We start from the raw sequence: 17361 nt of genomic DNA, 5'->3' as shown, positions 1-17361 counted from the left end.
GTTCTGGTTCTTTGTTAAAGACCTAGATCTTCGTATTGTCTTTACTATCTACAACATTTAGCCTGAGAAATTAAACATTTTGTTGTTTTGGAACAAACTTTCAGCATATAGTACTGTTTTTATTATGGTAAATTCGTGTTCTCTGATGTCATAAGAGCTTTCATTTTGTATGTGCATAAGGTGGCCTGTGCCATCCTCACCACTATGAGCTGGTGGTCCTTTCATGGATGTTTGTCCTTTCCCCTACACCAGTGCTGGGAATGACACTGTCATCGGACTGATGCTTGTTGCAAATTCCTGCCGTGTCTGTCCTGAGCTGCTGAGCTTGGCTGAGCCTCATGACTCAAACTCACAATAGAATTGAAATGCAAATAGAGAAGCCAGGATGGCGTCACCTCTCACTTTGAAAACCTCTTTTATTTTCATATTCTGGTAGTTCAGACTTCATTTTTCGTATTTATTTCTGGCCTTTTTTTCCCCCTGCATTTTCTGGAAGGTCTAGTGAACAGGCATAGATGATACTTTAACTTCATTTGGAGTGAGCAGGAACCTTCAGTCTTTGACTCACTATTCCAAAGTGGGGCAGAGATCATATACTCCCTTGGGTTTGCACAACACAGCTCTAAGAGACCTTGACAGGGGTCTTTGGTATTACCAGAAACAGAAACAAAGTGGAGCAAAATAAGAGATTTGTGAATAGCAATTTCTATAGTCTTGAAGATTAGCTCTAGAGGAGAAGGACAAAAAAAATACCACAGCTAAAAATAAAGATTGTTCCATCTTAACGATAAGTTAGCCCAAAGCCATCATTTACAATGAGATTTTGAGAGGATACATCTTAACTACACTTTACAACATTGCAACTCATAATCACTGCAACACCTAACTAGAAAGCCACAAGGCTCAGCAGATGTGCCAGTAAGAGGATTTGACTTCTTGAGGGCCAGTGACCAGGGACACTCCAATCTGACACCACCTGGAAGCACAACCTTATACCAACCCTAGTCTCTTGAACCTTCCCACCTATTGTGAGATGCAGGTTCATCATGACTGATTCCTTCAACCAGTTCTCACTCCTGACTTTTCACAGGTCTTCACTGCCTTCAAGCCAAAGCAACATGTCAAAGCCTCCCATTCTTTAAAAGTCCCCTTCCTGGGAGCCAGGCAAATTAGTCCCACTCCCATGTCCCCTACTTGTACTTAAAATAACCCTCAACAGATGAACCATCATGAAGCACAGACCCCCAGCTAGGGGTAGTATCTCTTTCTTGCCCAATTACGCTCCACCCTTTCACAAGTGGGATGTAAGAGATTTAGCAGCAGGATTCAAAACATGGGACTTTTATTTCTCGACATTTCTGCTAAATATCAGTGCTTCAGGTGCATAAGTGCTTTCCCCACCACTACCACTTTATAGTTTCACCAATTTTATTTTAGTAAGGATCAACTTCACTGCGTTGTAATTTCTCCCTTCTATTTGAATCAGTGCGTCACTTTTTCCTGATATTTGTGCTAAGCTGCAACCACTCTTCCTTGGATATATTATATATACATTCTGAAATAATTTTCAGGTCACAAAAGCTAATGGCTTTATCCTGTCATAGCTCAAAAATTCCAGCTTAGATAAAAAATCCTCCATTGTATTTCCACCCAGACTTGCATTGTCTTGTAAATAGCTGCTGCAGCCCAAGAAGAGGTAAAATGGCACTCTAGTCAAAAGGGCAACTTCCATTTGAGTAAGTCACAGTATTTTCAAAGTAACTATTCAAGTATAAAATCTTTCTTTGAAAGCACTGCTTATTGCTAGTTCTTAAAAACAGTGTATACTTCTAGAAAAACTGATTCACCACATTATTCCCTATAGATTTTTTTATTGTAGCTGTACCTACTGATTTAGAAAGTAAACCCTAAAAAGCAAGCAGTATTTTAATCATTAGGGTAAAGTTATCTTGAAGCCCATTTTCTGGCTTCTACATAATCCAAGTATAACTGCAGAAAAAAACCTCTGTTACCCCATTCCCCAACCTCAGAACCCAGCGCTGCCATTCTTGTAAACACAACTAACAACTACTTTGGACATTTCCTGTATTGTCATTGCTCTGGATAGTCACAAGCAGCGGAGCCGGCTCTCACGGTGCTGCTTGGGACTGGAGCGGGTGAGAGCAACCAGGGAGCGAAACGGAAACTTTCCCACCCACGCATAAAGCCATGTTGAAGTTGCCCAGCTCTCCTGGTTGTTCCTCCCCCTCTTCCTGTTTGCGCCCAACAGCAAATCCTGTTTGCGTCTCCAACCCCAAAGACATAAACCTTTGGCAGTGTGACTGGGATACCCAAACATATCTGAAACAATTTTACAAACTAAAAAAAGCCAACCCATTAAAAAAAACCACAAACTAATAATCCACTTACTGTTTCACAGTTCAGCTTGTCCTGTTTCTCTGTGAAAGGAAGATCACTTGGGGGAAGCGCAGACAGCATTTAAGTATGTTTTCTGAAGAGCTTGTGTAATTTTTTTCTCTGGCTTTTCTTCCTAAGAAGAAACCATTATTTGCATTCCTAAGAACCTTCTCCATTTGCTTGTCAATTTTTTCTTCTTTTTATAGAACCAAGTTCAAGCAAAAGAAGTCCAAAATAGCCAGTGGTGCATGTGGGTGCATCCCCAGGGTGTCACGGCAGAAGTGCATGCTGCTCCATCTCTAACTTGGCATTTGAAAATCAGTCACTGAGTCTCATGCAGAAACACTCTGGGAAAGGGAGCCGATCCCTGAAAATGCCTCCGTACAGTAAAAAAGCAGCTCTCTAAGGGCCAGAACCCACGCAGGCAAAGGCCTTGCTGGCTGTCAGGGAACAGAGAGGGACCACTGTGTCTTTGGTACAACAGCTGCCATTTAGAGAAGCAGTCACCAAGAGCCCTGTCCCGGGCAGCAGGAGCGGGTGGGTAGGAAAGCCCAGCACAGCAGGACTGGGCGCTTCAGCCTGATCCACTTCGGTGACAGAAGGGAGCCTGCTTTTGAGAGTTGTCCCCGGCCAGAATTGTGAGAGGCATTTAATGGGCCAGCTGGGAGACAAAGCAGCCCAAGGCAGGGACCTCACATCATACCACTGGCTTTTATCAGCCTCTTCCTGCAAGGATGCAAAAATCAAACCACCATGCTCATTCGGCAAGCACTGCACTCCTCCGCAGCAATCTCCAGAAAAATGCATTCATGTGGTATTAGAAACGAGGATGCCTCTGAGGGTTCAAGACCTTGCTTGCCAAGAATCATCTGATTTGCACTTTAGCTGTGAAATACAGAGATACTTATCACAGGTGCGAACATGTTTCATGTTTGCGGAAACAGACACTAATAAAAGAACATGTTTAAACTCCGGGTGCTTTTTCTTTTTATCAGCTGTCCAAAGTATGCAGAGTTTGTTTTGAAGCAGGGTAATATATTACAAAAATAATTCCAACCTCTTTAAAAAGTAATCAAGCAGGACAACAAATTATATTCTTTTGAAATATATTCAGGAAACAATCCCTTACAGCCAGGCTGGTGTTATGCTGTCATCTAGAGGGAGCGAGTGGAAATCATCTCCCCAGGTACTCTCCCACACGGAAATACTCGCTTTCACCGAAGACCCTCAGCCTGCACCCTACAAACCAAGGCTTGCTAACTTACACTACCCGTTGCTCACCTGTGTGCGCCTGTGTATGCTTATTAATAACAACCGAAGGGAAAGAAAGCAGAAGTGCTAAGAATTAACAGTAGCAACAGTCCCAGTTCCATAGCTGGCATTCAGCAGCTCATTTGTCCCTCCCTCTAATTCTTCCTGTAGCCTGACAACCAGCATTTCTCTGCCAACTTGACACTCATAAGGAAAAATGTAAAATTTTTCTTAAGAGCAAGGAGGGGATTACTGTCTGGGAAAACCCAAACCAGTAAATCAGTCTACAAGTGCAATAAGACTTTTTAAAAATATTGTAGATTTTGGAAACAGAGATCAGATACCATTCATTGCGCTTATGGGAGGGGGAAAGGCAAGAATTCATTGTTTTTTCATTCAGCACAGACAAAGATAAGTAACATTAAGTATGTTTGTGTTATTTGGTATCTTGAAATTCATTTGCCATATCATATTATTGTGGAATAGTACAATAACTGGATGGGGGTCTTCTAAGCAGCTCTTACCTGCCTCAAAACCCACTGATGATTCAACTGATGCTTATGGATTTTGTAGATCCAGGGCACAGTGGTGACTTTTATAGTGCTGGGCAGAGAAATGGACCATGCTCTGAGCCGTGCCGCAGTACCTACGCGGTCTGCCTAGCCAGGTGCAGTGCCCCTGCAGCATCTGGTTACTCAGTACCTGAGCAGATCAGTGCCCCAGGCCCACTGATACATATAATTGATCTGCCCGTATGCAAAATGTAGCAGTTTGCATGCCCCAGCTCTAGCACCTCTGAAGACTCGGGCTGCCAAGCAAGCATGAAATAAATAATCTCCATTTTCACTGCTAGAGTTGACCAACCCCTAACTTCAAGCTGACGCTTCCCATACCACACCACATTGTTAAGAGTGCTTTGACAAATGTAGCCACCTTTAAAGCACAATCTTTGAAAAAAAGGTCTGAATCTATAGGAATCTCTTACAGCAAACTCTGCACAGGATTAGCAATGTTTACGCTACTGTCTTAGCAGAACAAAGTCACTATAAACAGTATTTTTCTTCTCTTCCAAACCACGGTGCAGCACTGTATTTTGTACTGCTACTTAATCCTCACCCTTCAGTGCTGGATGGTATTACCTACAAGTACATGTAAGAAGATAATACTTGTATGGCACATTGTGTATTTCCTGACATACTACCACAGTACACGTCCTCATTTTTGCTAGATCTTTTGCTGAAAAGGCTGGATGAGCAGCATTTTCAACTCTTTACCATGGCTTTCAGACTATATATATTTTTTAAAGGAACATAAGGGATAAAAAACCCTCAGAAGGGTTTGTGTGGAGGGAGTGTGAGAAAAGGGACAAAAAGTCTCCACAATACATAGCCTATTGGATACACCCAGAGCGGGAGAGTACCAAAGTAAATCAAAACAAGTAAAAGACCCCCAAGAGAAGTCCATAAACCCCATTCGCCGTCTCCTCCAGAAGGTGGAAGCAGCGGTGCAGCTAACCCTGCCATGCGGGCGGGCCGTGCCGGCAGGTCCTGCAGGGCTCTAACCGGGGCACAGCGCTCCCCCACCACGAACCATAACCTCTGGGCTGAAACTCTAGCCAGAAGAGAAAGGAATCACACGTTCAGCGCTAGGTAGAGACTTTCTTCTTCCTTGAAAAACTAAAATCTACTTGTTGTGCAAAATATTTTGTGCTAGGAAGGCATGAGTATTGCGTTTATTAAGTGTTTAGAAGCCACTTCTCTTATCTGAGCATGATTAAGTGACGATTCTTAATAACTTATCTAAGGCCATTAGGTGAAATGATGTCACCTTCTCTTTGGCAATCATTTGTTATGCTGTCATCAGTACTGCCTTGAGAATAGCTGGCAAGTTATCTCCAGGAAAAAAGACCCTACATGAGTCTGATGGTTATATCCAACCTGACGTAAGTGCAGTAAGTAGTAAAGATACACAACCCAGGCATTTTTTCCTTGCAAAAAGGACAGAGATGCAAATATTCCCAGAAGTCCCATTTTATCCTAATCCTATGTTTAGTTGTCTGCTGACGATATTTATGCTGTGAAGGTTGTTCATGTTGTTCACATTGCAGCAGAACTAGCAAGATCCACTTGATATTAGGACTCCATTTGACAAGATGCTGCACAAACAGCTAGTAAAAAAGCGTATCATCTAGCTGCACCGGACTAGAAACAGTTGAGGAAGAAAAATAGAGACAGAGGTGATATGATCCTCCCAGAGTCTCAAGCACCTTGTACAGCTGTGACTATCAAAGAAGTTTGATGCTGATAGCAGTTCATTGCCTCCGACTGAGTAAAGTGAAACTTTGAAAGCTGCAGAAGCATTGTGCCACTGATGAACATCCCAGAAGGACTGAGCTCTGTCCTCAGTGTGCTTTTAAAAATCTCTCTTCTCTGCACAGCTGCCCATTTACAGAAAGCCAGAAAACGCAGAGTTTATACCACTTTTAGTCAAAATTGGCTATAGATCCAAGTTCTATTTGAAGGACAGAGTACTAAGCACATAGATCTCATTTTTTTCAAGAAACTAAGCCAAAAAACCCAAACCGGATCATGCATGTGGGTGTTTTCTGTATGATTTGTTATCATCTCACTGCTCCTTGAAAATGCTGAATAAGGTTGAACAGCCAGAAATGATGATAAGAGGAGGGTAAGAAAAACAATATAATGTGCAGGCAACTCTGAGTCTAAACTCAGCTCTAAAACAAGTCTGGAACGCTTCTGCGAGCGATGGCTCTAAAAATGACCTAGCAAGAAATTTGGTCCTTTGGGTCTGCTGCCTGAAACCTCAGCCTTCACCCTGACATGAAGTTGAACTTCAACAGCAAGTCTGATTGATGTTAAGCTGTCTCAGCTAACTTTCCCAAAAGCAACATGAAATTATGAATACCTAAGAAATGTCTCTTCACAACCCTCTGCTTGGATCAACGTTAACAAGTGACACACAGGTCAACGGGACACCACAGGAAGAAGCCTAACCATAAGGCTGCCCCTAAATATGCACTAGTAAAAAGAAAAAAATAATCTCTATTTCACATAGAATGAAGCAAAAAACCTGAGTAGTAGCCAAAGCCCTAAATAAAACTCAACAGCTTGATAGCCCTACATATCTGCTTATCTAAATTACAGATAACAGGCACAAAACCAGTAATAAAACACAATGCATGCTCTGGGTTCAGTCTCCACCCAGTGACACCTTCAGACATGCAATGACCTAAGATCAAACCAAACTCTAGCCAAGGAGTTTCTATTGGACACAGAACGAGGCAGATGAAGATGACACTGGATGACAACAGCCTTTAAATTAGCCAGACAACTCCTTTTAAATCCAGTGCAAACCTGATTGCACAGGCTAACGCTTACAAAACCCTTAATCCTAACTGAGCCCTGAAGCCTAGCTCCAGAGAAGCAACCCTGCCAGACCAAAATTATTAGTAAGAAGGTAGCTGCTAACCATTGCAGCCCTAAACTTAGCTCACCAGCTTGTTACATAACAAGTGAAAGTCCAGGCTCTCCACCCAGCTATGGAAAAAACCTCCAACCCCAAATGATTTGTAACACTACAGGGGCTGTTTTTGCCACACATGGAGCTATGTGTAGCAAGGTGGCTGTGACAGCAACACGTCTAACCTTCATTTCCTTCAAAATCCTGAAAAACCCTTGCTCCTAAGCCTAGTGCAACATTGAGCAGCATATGCTCACAGATGGTAAGAGCATACAAGCTAGCTGTGTCAGAAAACCAGGGCCTTCGCGCCTCTTTGGCATCACCAAATTCAAAACCTCGTTCAGCACCAGAGAAGCACTATGTGCCACTGCCTGAATTCACACAATACCCTGAAATGTAGCTATAACACTTATATACATTCAGGAGAAACCAGGAGCCTCCTGTAATACCACAACAAAATCTAAATGATGCCTAACTTGAGGCGACAAGCGGATGGCCAGCTACAGCAACCTAAACGTACCTCAATAGCTCTTTTAAAAGCTTGGCACTCTATGGATTCTAGCTTTAATGTTGCATTAGCGTTAAATGTCCAGGATTTAGTGCTGTTTCCATCACTGCTTGAGATACTTTAAGATCAGCATCAGAGTCCCCAGTGATCTCGGTCATTTACGATGTCTTTCTGATGATTTGGAAGGTGATATAAATGCAGGTCAAGCCTCTTACTAGCAGACCTTTCCCCTGTCTATGGCCTGGATGTATCGCTACCTTTTTATGTAAAACTCTTTTCTTCTCTGCCTGTTAAAATATAAATGAAAATAAAAAGTCAAAGATAATTCACTTCCAAAACCTTCTCTCTATAATCTCCAACAGACAAAGAGCAGTTATCTACGTTTCAGTGGTGCATAAATCCAGTGAAAAAAATCCAAAGCAACTGTTAAGAACAGGTGAGAGATTATGAAATCATGTGACTACGGAGTCTTTTTTCCCTGTTTTTTTTCCTGACAACAGAGCTGTCCAAATGCTTGATTTTTATGTACCACCAGACAAAGCTGGCACTAGAAAATTGCTCGCCATGAGGATATGCTTCATGTGCAGTGAGCTCCTGATATAGATGAAGATACTTGGAAACTGAGCTCAAGAGCTCACATTCTTTGCCCGTTTCTTACAATGTACTGTCTTACATCAGCAGCACCTCACTAGTGCAGGGACACATTTCTTGAATAACTGTCTCTACATGGGAGCACCGTACTAGCACTGCCATATCATAGATTCTGACTTTTCACATCCAGTCAGAAAGGGATAGGCCATAAAAATGCTGTGGTTTAGATATTACTTGGGCATTTTTCTTTCAGTCAGAACTCTTTGGAGCTGCTGTGTCTTACTGTGTGTCTTACTTTGAACAGCATACAAAATTAATTCACTTTGTGCATTCAAGTATATGCTTTGCATCAGAACCGTATTATGTTTGTATTCTGTTCAAGCTGCAGAAAGTAATTTAAAGAGCTATTCAGAAATCCCCAAAAGACAGGCATACAGAAGCATCTTGTATCAATACAGTAGTTGAAGCAAGATCCTCCTAAGAGATGTGAGCTATCTTTCAACTCTAACAATTATTTTTATTGGTAATAAAGCCTACCTTTTTACAGTGGTGATACAAGCTGAAACATGAGTCCCTCAGACATTGGTTCTGTTCTTCTCCTGCAATTAAGTCGGCCTAACTCCACTTGTGAATAAAGCTGCTGCTTAAACCCCCTTTCTGGCAACAGGTTCTGCAAAGCACAAAAACCCGGGTGCTTGAAATCTGCCCCGAAGAGCCAGGATGCCATGGCAGGCCTTGGTCTTCGCAGGGAAAGGCGGCAAGGCGCCACACCAAGGCATGTAAAGGGCCAAGGCCAGACCCGCCAGGCCAGAAATGGCGCCGAGCTACAGCTGTGCTCCCGCCCAGAACCGCCTGCCAGGTGTTTCTGGCACAGGCGTGCAGCTGGATTTCACAGGGCCTGTGTGGTGACGGCGAGACCAACGGCGGGACTTGGTGGCCATAACATAAGGAAAAGGTACCGCTCCTCACAGCCCTGGGAGCCGCCTTCCCTCACGGAGGCCCCCGCTAGCGGGACCCTTTCACCAGCCGCCTCACGGGCGCAGAACCCACGCACGGCTCCGTGCCTCTGCCCCCCGGAGCCCCGCCTCGGTGCCCCTGCTCCCCCGAGGGGCAGGCGGAGGGGGATGGGGGGGAGGAGGCGCCGCAGTGGAGGACGCGGCGGCCCCGCTTCCCGCCTCGGCGCGGGCGCGCCCCCCCGCCCCCTAGCGGCGGTGGCGGCAGCGCGGGCCCAGCCCGCCACGGGCACAGCACCGCCCCCGGAGCCCCGCCCCGCGCCGCTGGGCGCGAAGCCGTGCGAGGCCCCGCGCGGCCCCTGCGCAGGCGGCGGGCGGGCCTTTGGGTGTCCGCGGCGTTCGCCGGCGGGCGGGGCGCGGGCGCGCGGCGGGCAGCCCCGCGTGACGTCACGGCGGGCGCCAGCCGGCAGGACCCGGGCGCGTCGAGGCGGGGGGAGCGGCGGCGGCGCCTTCTGGAAGGTTCCCGGCGGGGCAGCCGTTACCGCTCGGCCCATCCGTGCCCATCGGCGGCGGGCGACCATGCCGGAGAACGCGGGGGCCAAGGGCCACGGCGGCGGCGGGAACCGGGCCAAGGGCACCTACCAGGACCGCGACAAGCCCTCCCAGATCCGCTTCAGCAACATCTCGGCCGGCAAAGGTGAGGGGCGGCCCCGGCGCGCTGAGGGGAGCGGCCCGGGCCGGGCCTGCCTTGCAGGGCCGCGCCGCTGGGGTGCCGAGCCGTTCGCCTTGGCCGCCCCCGCGGTTGGTGGCGGCGGGAGGCGCCGGGCCCGGTGCGGGCCGTGTGCGGCGTGTGGCACAGGCCGCGGGCGGGCTGTTCGGCGTGGAACGGCCCCTGCCCGTGCGCAGCTGTAAAATGGCCGTGGGCAGGCGGCCGTTGTTTCAGAGGAGCTGTGGGAAGCAGCCCCGAGGCAGCGCCGGGTGCCGTCGCTGCTCGGTGCTGGCGCGGTGGCTGGGCACTGCCCGGTGCCGGGAGGCGCCGCCTGGCCAGGAGAAACGTTTAGAATGGTGGAGCCAGCGCTTGTAGCTCTTCAGATCTTCTTGGCAAACGTATGGTTTTTTTCCCTCTCCCTAGCTGTTGCCGATGCAATTAGAACAAGCCTTGGACCAAAGGGAATGGATAAAATGGTAAGCTTCATTCTTAAACGTTTAAAATGTTAAGTTTACTGGAGATGCTGTAAAGTCAGCGTGGCTTATGTAGGATGCCATCTTTTGTCTTGAAATTATTTTCTAGTTTTTATTTACTTAAGGGAACGTGTGAACTAAATGCACGTCTCTGAAAAATAATGTCAGGAGAAAAGTTCTACATCAAGTATCAAATTAAAGATCTGTAGTTACTGATCAGAGCTGTGTTTCTCCTCAGATTCAGGATGCTAAAGGAGACGTGACAATCACTAATGATGGTGCTACTATCCTGAAACAAATGCAAGTTCTGCACCCTGCAGCCAAAATGGTAACTGTTTGTTTTCCATTGCTTGGACAACGGTAGAGCTTAATTTCTGGGACAAAAAAGCATAGTAACATTTTATGTGGATTTGAAGAGCGTTACTTGCTAGTATCTCACTAGATAGAGCAAGAAGTTTTGTGCCGTGTGCTCCAGGAACATATATTTTGATGGTAAAATGTGCTGAAGAGTTCCAAGTCCTTATTTCTTACCACGTTCCTTATGCATAATAGCTCTGGTCATGCTGTAAGACACAAAAGCATCTAGCCCAGGCTTTCACCTCTCATTTGAGAGAGAAGAGTCAGTGATGCCCCAGACCACTAGGACAGAAGAGAAGGAAAGAAGAGTATGAGTTAATGTTATGGTCAGGTGGCCTGAGGATAGGTAGCCTGGCCTTTTGAGATGTTAGACCTCTTAGATTTGGCGGTGGTTGGAGGTGGAAATAGCCTCCTGTGACCCTCCTGCAGGAAGGGGAAAGGTAGACCTGTTAGACAGGTGTGATGAGATTTAAGCTTGGGATAAAAGCTTTTTTGTTTCTATAAGTGATTTGTTTTACCATAGCTGTATTTCAGTGAAATAGGTGTACAAGTATGGGAAGTAAGTCACAAAAGGTACAAACTTCAGATTAGAAAATACATGATTCGTCCTGATTGCAAGTTTAACTTTGGTAGTGCTGCATTCTTGAATACCTTTTGTTGTTGTTGTAATTGTCAGTGTTTGCAATTAAGTGGCAGTATGTACAAATTTTTGTTATAATCTGTTGTTTAGTTGGTAGAGCTGTCAAAAGCACAAGATATCGAAGCTGGTGATGGCACTACATCTGTTGTTGTCATTGCTGGAGCTCTCTTGGATGCCTGTTCCAGACTTCTTCAGAAAGGTAAATAATATATTTAATACAAAAACATGACTGAAGGTAATTGTAAGTCTCTTAAAATCCTGCACGTATCTAATGAAGCTTAAAGTACCTGTGTCTGGTTGAAACATGAGAAGTAACTGGAGTCTTCACACCCAGGTTTTACTTGGGTCCCACTCCTGCTTAAAAAATCCATTTAGCTTTTTATTTTCAATTTAATGCATTACTGTTGATACAGGAAGTAGTAGCTAATCATGTGATAAATGTTTCTGTGCAAATACTCACTTTGATTGTATTTGTACTGCATGGACAGAGATAGTCTAAGAAAATATAAATGAAATTTGGGACCAGTGATTCTGTAGGTTTTTTTATATTTGGCAAATTTATCACCTCCCGTCGCTTGTAATATATGGCTCTTGAAAAAGTCTAGTCAGGGAAAAAATGTGAGTTCTTTTCCATCGCCTCAGGGCATTCTCATGTAATCATCTTTCCTGCAGTTCAGGAGCTTTCGTAGCTGGCCAGCCACATAAGAATTAGGTTTCTGTGTGTGCTGGAAATAGTGAGGATGGTTGGACCTGCAAAGTTCTGTTCTGCCTCAGATCTGGACTTAAACTTGGCATCACCTTGGCGGACACCATTTTGCTTGTTGTCCTCTTTCTGGCCCCTACCAGTAGTTTGCTTGTGTTCATTTACTTCCTTCCCTGGTGCTGGTGGTGCTGCCAGACCAGCAGCCTGGCACCCTCTGCTGTAAGAGGTAGTTAGAAGATCCCTGTCTTAACATTTGCCCGTAAGCTGCCTGCTTTCAAAAGATAAAGGGTGTGTCACACACTACAGAGACATCAAGGACTTTCATACACAACTTGGAGAAAACAAGTCTTTGGAAATCTGAAATGAGATTGCTGTTAGGCTCCTTGTAGGTAACCTGAACAGAAGCAGCTTTAAGAATGCCAAGGGCAAAGAAAACAGAGAAACTGTTTCTGGGGTGTCAGACACTGCAAGGAAATGTGCTGTACTTGTCTGTGAGGACAAATTATTAGGAACGGTAGAGCTTTTTTCCTCAGCTTTAAAGCTGGAAAGTAATGTGGGAGGTCATACACTCATGAAGAACACGTGTTGCTAAAATATCTTCAGTTTATTCTGACACTTTAATTCAGACAATTAGGAGTCTCTCTAATCTTAAAAAGGAAGGAGAGGGTGAGGAAAACCCAACAAAACCACTGGTTTGAAAGCATGACTGTTTAACGGCGTTTTTATACTGCCCACAGGAATTCACCCCACCATCATTTCAGAGTCATTCCAGAAAGCTTTGGATAAAGGTATTGAAGTATTGACCAACATGGCGCAGCCGGTTGAACTGAGTGACAGAGAAACCTTGCTGAATAGCGCAACTACTTCGCTGAATTCAAAGGTATGACTGATACTTGAACTTGTACCTCCAGAGTAGCTGGGCCTTTTTTTTTTTTTTTTCAGTTTTTCCCAGTTCCTGCTGCTCTTCGCTTGATAAGAATACCCTGTGCATCACAAATCTACTTGGTTTTCAGACATTGCCTTTGACTTTTCAGAAAGTCATGGTTGCCTCAGATCAAATTGAAGCACTCAAACTGAATGTCAGTCTGAAATACATGGCGATCTTAGATGTCGACTGTAAGTGTAAAAACAAGCCTCAAGTGAAAATAGCAACAGAAAAATCGGGTGGGATACTGAGAGCTTTTGCCAGCAGTTTGTGCAGGGTGTTTTGGTTCATGTGGCAGAAACTCCTGAGACAATATCCAAATCTGGAGAAGTGTGCTAGTTTCCCTTCCAGCGCAATAATCTGAGAGCTCTCAAAAGTCTTGTTCTAAGAGTCTAAGCAAGAGAAATTAAAGCCGCTAAGCATGGGTTTTCCCCCCACATGGCTGTGCTTTCCTTTAAATGGAGCAGCCATTAAGAAGACGCCACGTTATGACATCTGGTTGATGGACAAGGAGGGAAAACAAGCTTTGTTTTAAAATTCAGAGTCAGACACTGAAATACAGTGTCAGTATTTTTTTGAGTTTACTGTTTATCAGTGTTAAATCTCTCACCTTTTTTTTTCTCTCCTTTCTTTACTCTTCAATCCCTTAGGTTGTGTGTCAGTATTCTAGTTTACTTTCTCCAATGAGTGTGGACGCAGTGATGAAGGTGATTGACCCAACTACAGCTAGTAGTGTGGACCTGAGAGATATTAAAATTGTTAAGAAGTTGGGGTAAGAAACAGTTTGTAACTAGATGAATTTTGTCTCTGGATTCAGCTTCCCAAAGTGCTAGAGTCATAGATGGTTTTTGTTTCCAGAGGCACAATTGATGACTGTGAACTGGTTGAAGGACTAGTCCTGACTCAGAAGGTGGCAAATACTGGTGTAACCAGAGTGGAAAAAGCCAAAATTGGCCTCGTTCAGTTCTGCTTGTCTGCTCCAAAGACAGACGTGAGTTAAACCGTGACTACAGTGAAACCTTTTGCTGTAGTACTTGGGAGATGCAAATGTAATGATAACACGTTGGGTTTTAAGATGATGTGATGTCAGCTCTATTCCACAGCTATAATGAAGGTCTGCTGGGTATTGCATAGATACTCATAACTCTTTAAGAACTTGGATTTGGTGTAAGAAAGAAAATAGTTCAAAAGTCCAGTATTTCTCATCATTTAAACAATCTCTAATTAGACATACTCTACTGTCATGTTTGTTTGCTTTGAATCACAGGCTCCTAAGTTAAAGAATTTGGAACATCTTAACACTTGCTTTTAAAGTCAGGAGTGCATAATACTTGTTTTTCTTTCTCTTTTTGTTTTTTTTTTTTTAATTAAATAGATGGACAACCAAATAGTTGTTTCTGATTATGCACAAATGGACAGAGTACTGCGTGAGGAGAGAGCCTATATTCTAAATTTAGTGAAGCAGATTAAGAAGGCTGGATGTAACGTACTGCTGATTCAGAAGTCTATTTTGCGGTATGTTAATACCGATGTACTGACTTATGTGGGTGTTTGGGGGAACAGCTGGAATTGTTTGGAATACGTGGAAGATTGAAGCCAAATACTAACAGTCACACTTGGCAGAGCATCAGGCTGGCTGTAACAGTGACCATACCTTTAGAAAGCAGCACTAGTGTTGTCTATATTTTGAGTTTAATGACATCCCTACTTTGCAGTCTGAAGAATTTCAGCACTGCTGGTAAGAAGCATGCAACTGGCTAGTAGTATGACCCGGTTACTAAAATAGCACTGTGGACTGACTACTTCCTTCTTGTTTTTAGGGATGCTCTTAGTGACCTAGCCCTCCATTTTCTGAACAAAATGAAGATCATGGTGGTTAAAGACATTGAAAGAGATGACATTGAGTTTATATGTAAGGTAAAGTGAGTTCTATAAATGGCTGTTAAAGTAGCAGTGGTGTTTAAAGTCTACCCCAAAACTCTGTACCCAGCCAGTGCCATTTATTGTGACGCTTCATGAGCTTCATGTTCCGATACATCCCTCAAAACCATTCCTGTTCTGTTGAACAGTCACATTTCTAGAAAGATTCAGTACAGATGTAAAAGTTAAGAGTCCTAGCTGCATTTTTCTGTAATAGACAGAAGAAGTTACGTGGTATACTTGCTGACTTTGCAGTTCATGTGCTGGATTATTTTTGTTCCCCCCATTATTTTTTCAGACAATTGGAACTAAGCCTGTTGCTCATATTGACCAGTTTACTCCTGACATGCTGGGGTCTGCTGAGCTGGCAGAGGAGGTCAACTTGAACAGTTCTGGGAAACTAATAAAGGTGAGTGACAAAATATTAATACCTACTTAATTATGTTAATAACAAGTGCTAACTTTTAATGTTTTTTTACTACTGAAATTACTACATTTAAGTGCCTACTTCTGATCCCTGAGTAGCCACTGACTTGGGAAGTGTAGTGGTTTTGCTTAGCCAGATGTCAGCACTGTTGTAGAGCTTGCAAATACAAACTGAAGTCTGTTTCTGTCCAGAAGCACTTTTTTTTGGTCTTAGTATTCGGGTTTATGTTTTAGATTACAGGCTGCACAAACCCTGGAAAAACTGTAACCATTGTGGTACGTGGATCCAACAAACTTGTTCTAGAAGAAGCCGAGCGTTCAATTCACGATGCCCTGTGTGTCATAAGATGCTTAGTTAAGAAAAGGTAACGTCTGCGTTTGGTTAGAGTAATTAGTGTGCTAATACTACAGAAAGCTAATCATTTAGGTACTTAGGTGAAATGGGGTGTAACTTTAATTTGTCCTCAGAGCTTTAATAGCAGGAGGTGGAGCCCCAGAAATTGAGTTGGCACTGCGCTTGAATGAGTATGCTCGCACTCTGAGGGGTATGGACTCGTACTGCGTCCGTGCGTATGGAGACGCACTGGAAGTCATACCGTCTACGCTGGCTGAAAACGCTGGTCTCAACCCTATTTCAACTGTAACAGAGCTAAGAAACAGACATGCTCAAGGAGAGAAAACAGCTGGCATTAACGTCAGAAAGGTAACTGTTATATGCATAGCTAAAAAAATACTTGGGCAGTACAAGGAAAATACGCAGCATTAGGGCAGAACTAAGGACAGGGCAAGTTTGTCTCTCCTAAGTGTCTAAATGTCCCTAAAATCAGTGTTCAGGTAGATGATCGCTTATTCTCTGAGGCTTTAACAGCTTATCTTGAGTATTGATATTAAATACAAGAAACTTGCTGTATCTTTTCAAAAATGTTACTTCAGCTACAAAAGTGGATCCATTTAGAATGATCCATCAATATTACCTGCAGCAGAAGGTGCTCGTATGCTACGAGTAGCACACTGGGCTAGCTTCTTTCAGTTGTCACTGTTTAAGCTGGCATAACTGTGCTTATCTTTTCTCATGGCTGATTTTTGACTGGATATGCCAAGTGCTTGGGGGAGATGATGTGTACCATAATATTCCGGTTGAGGGTGGGAGAGTACAAGCCCTTTGATAGGCTAATTTAGAGCTGACTGTTCTTCTTGGGATTCTACTAAAAGAAAACTTGTAAATCAAACTGTAGTCTGATTTGCAAAAAGTAAAAGCTCCTTGTTCTCATAGGGAGGCATTTCCAACATCTTGGAGGAGTTGGTTGTCCAGCCACTGCTAGTGTCTTTGAGTGCACTGACTCTTGCAACAGAAACTGTGCGCAGTATTCTTAAGATTGATGATGTGGTGAGTAGTGTTTGCGTTGTTTTGTTTATTTTTTTTCCCACAAGCACCAGGATGGTTATTGTCATCTAATTTGCTGTACCTCAAAATACAACTGTTGTGTAGTTTTCTCAGTTGTATGCTACTTAAACCATTTGGCCTTCTACTAACCACAGTTGGAACAAAATGAAATGCATTATAAATATGGCACTAAAGTAAGGAGCTAAAAGTGACTAAAAAGCCACAGTGTTTAAGTGAAGACGTAATTGTTGCATATCTGGTGGGTGTGACTGACTGTGAGCTCCTCTTTGCAGGTGAACACGCGGTAAGCTGAACCTCCGGAGATTGGGGACCGTGCCCTAGAGCTCCTTCCCTGGAGTCTGGTTTCCTCGCCAGAAGCACCTGCGTGAACTGTCTTGAAGCCCCCAGAGGCTTACGTACTTTTATCAGGTTAATTTAAAAAAAAAGTAACTGTGTTTTCAAAAAGGAAATCCTGTTTATCAATAAACATGCAGTAGTCTGCTTGAGTCTTCGTTTTATAAATTTGCTGGTAATACGGTAAACCTTGTTATATTTGCTTTTCTGTGCCACATGCACTTAGCTCTGGAAAGTTTTAACAGCAAATAATTAGCTCTTGTAACATACTCTTAAAAACACCATTGAAT

The 17361-nt window shown here is 43.9% G+C and overlaps 1 protein-coding gene across 1 annotated transcript; it reads left to right on the top strand.

Moving 5' to 3' along the window:
- Window positions 1-8937: 8937 nt before the first annotated feature.
- Window positions 8938-17223, top strand: CCT4 (chaperonin containing TCP1 subunit 4). Its single transcript, XM_080408205.1, has 14 exons — window positions 8938-9877; window positions 10313-10365; window positions 10601-10690; window positions 11450-11558; window positions 12800-12942; window positions 13638-13759; window positions 13846-13978; window positions 14363-14502; window positions 14808-14904; window positions 15206-15316; window positions 15568-15698; window positions 15802-16036; window positions 16607-16720; window positions 17011-17223. Exons 1-14 carry the CDS (start codon window positions 8953-8955, stop codon window positions 17023-17025), a joined length of 2418 nt encoding a protein of 805 aa, XP_080264331.1. The 5' UTR covers window positions 8938-8952; the 3' UTR covers window positions 17026-17223.
- The last annotated feature ends 138 nt before the right edge of the window (window positions 17224-17361 follow it).

The sequence above is a fragment of the Falco punctatus genome (genome assembly GCF_963210335.1).
Source record: "Falco punctatus genome assembly, chromosome: 12".
Taxonomy (NCBI): Eukaryota; Metazoa; Chordata; class Aves; order Falconiformes; family Falconidae; genus Falco; species Falco punctatus.
This window is presented reverse-complemented; position numbering and strand designations above follow the sequence as displayed.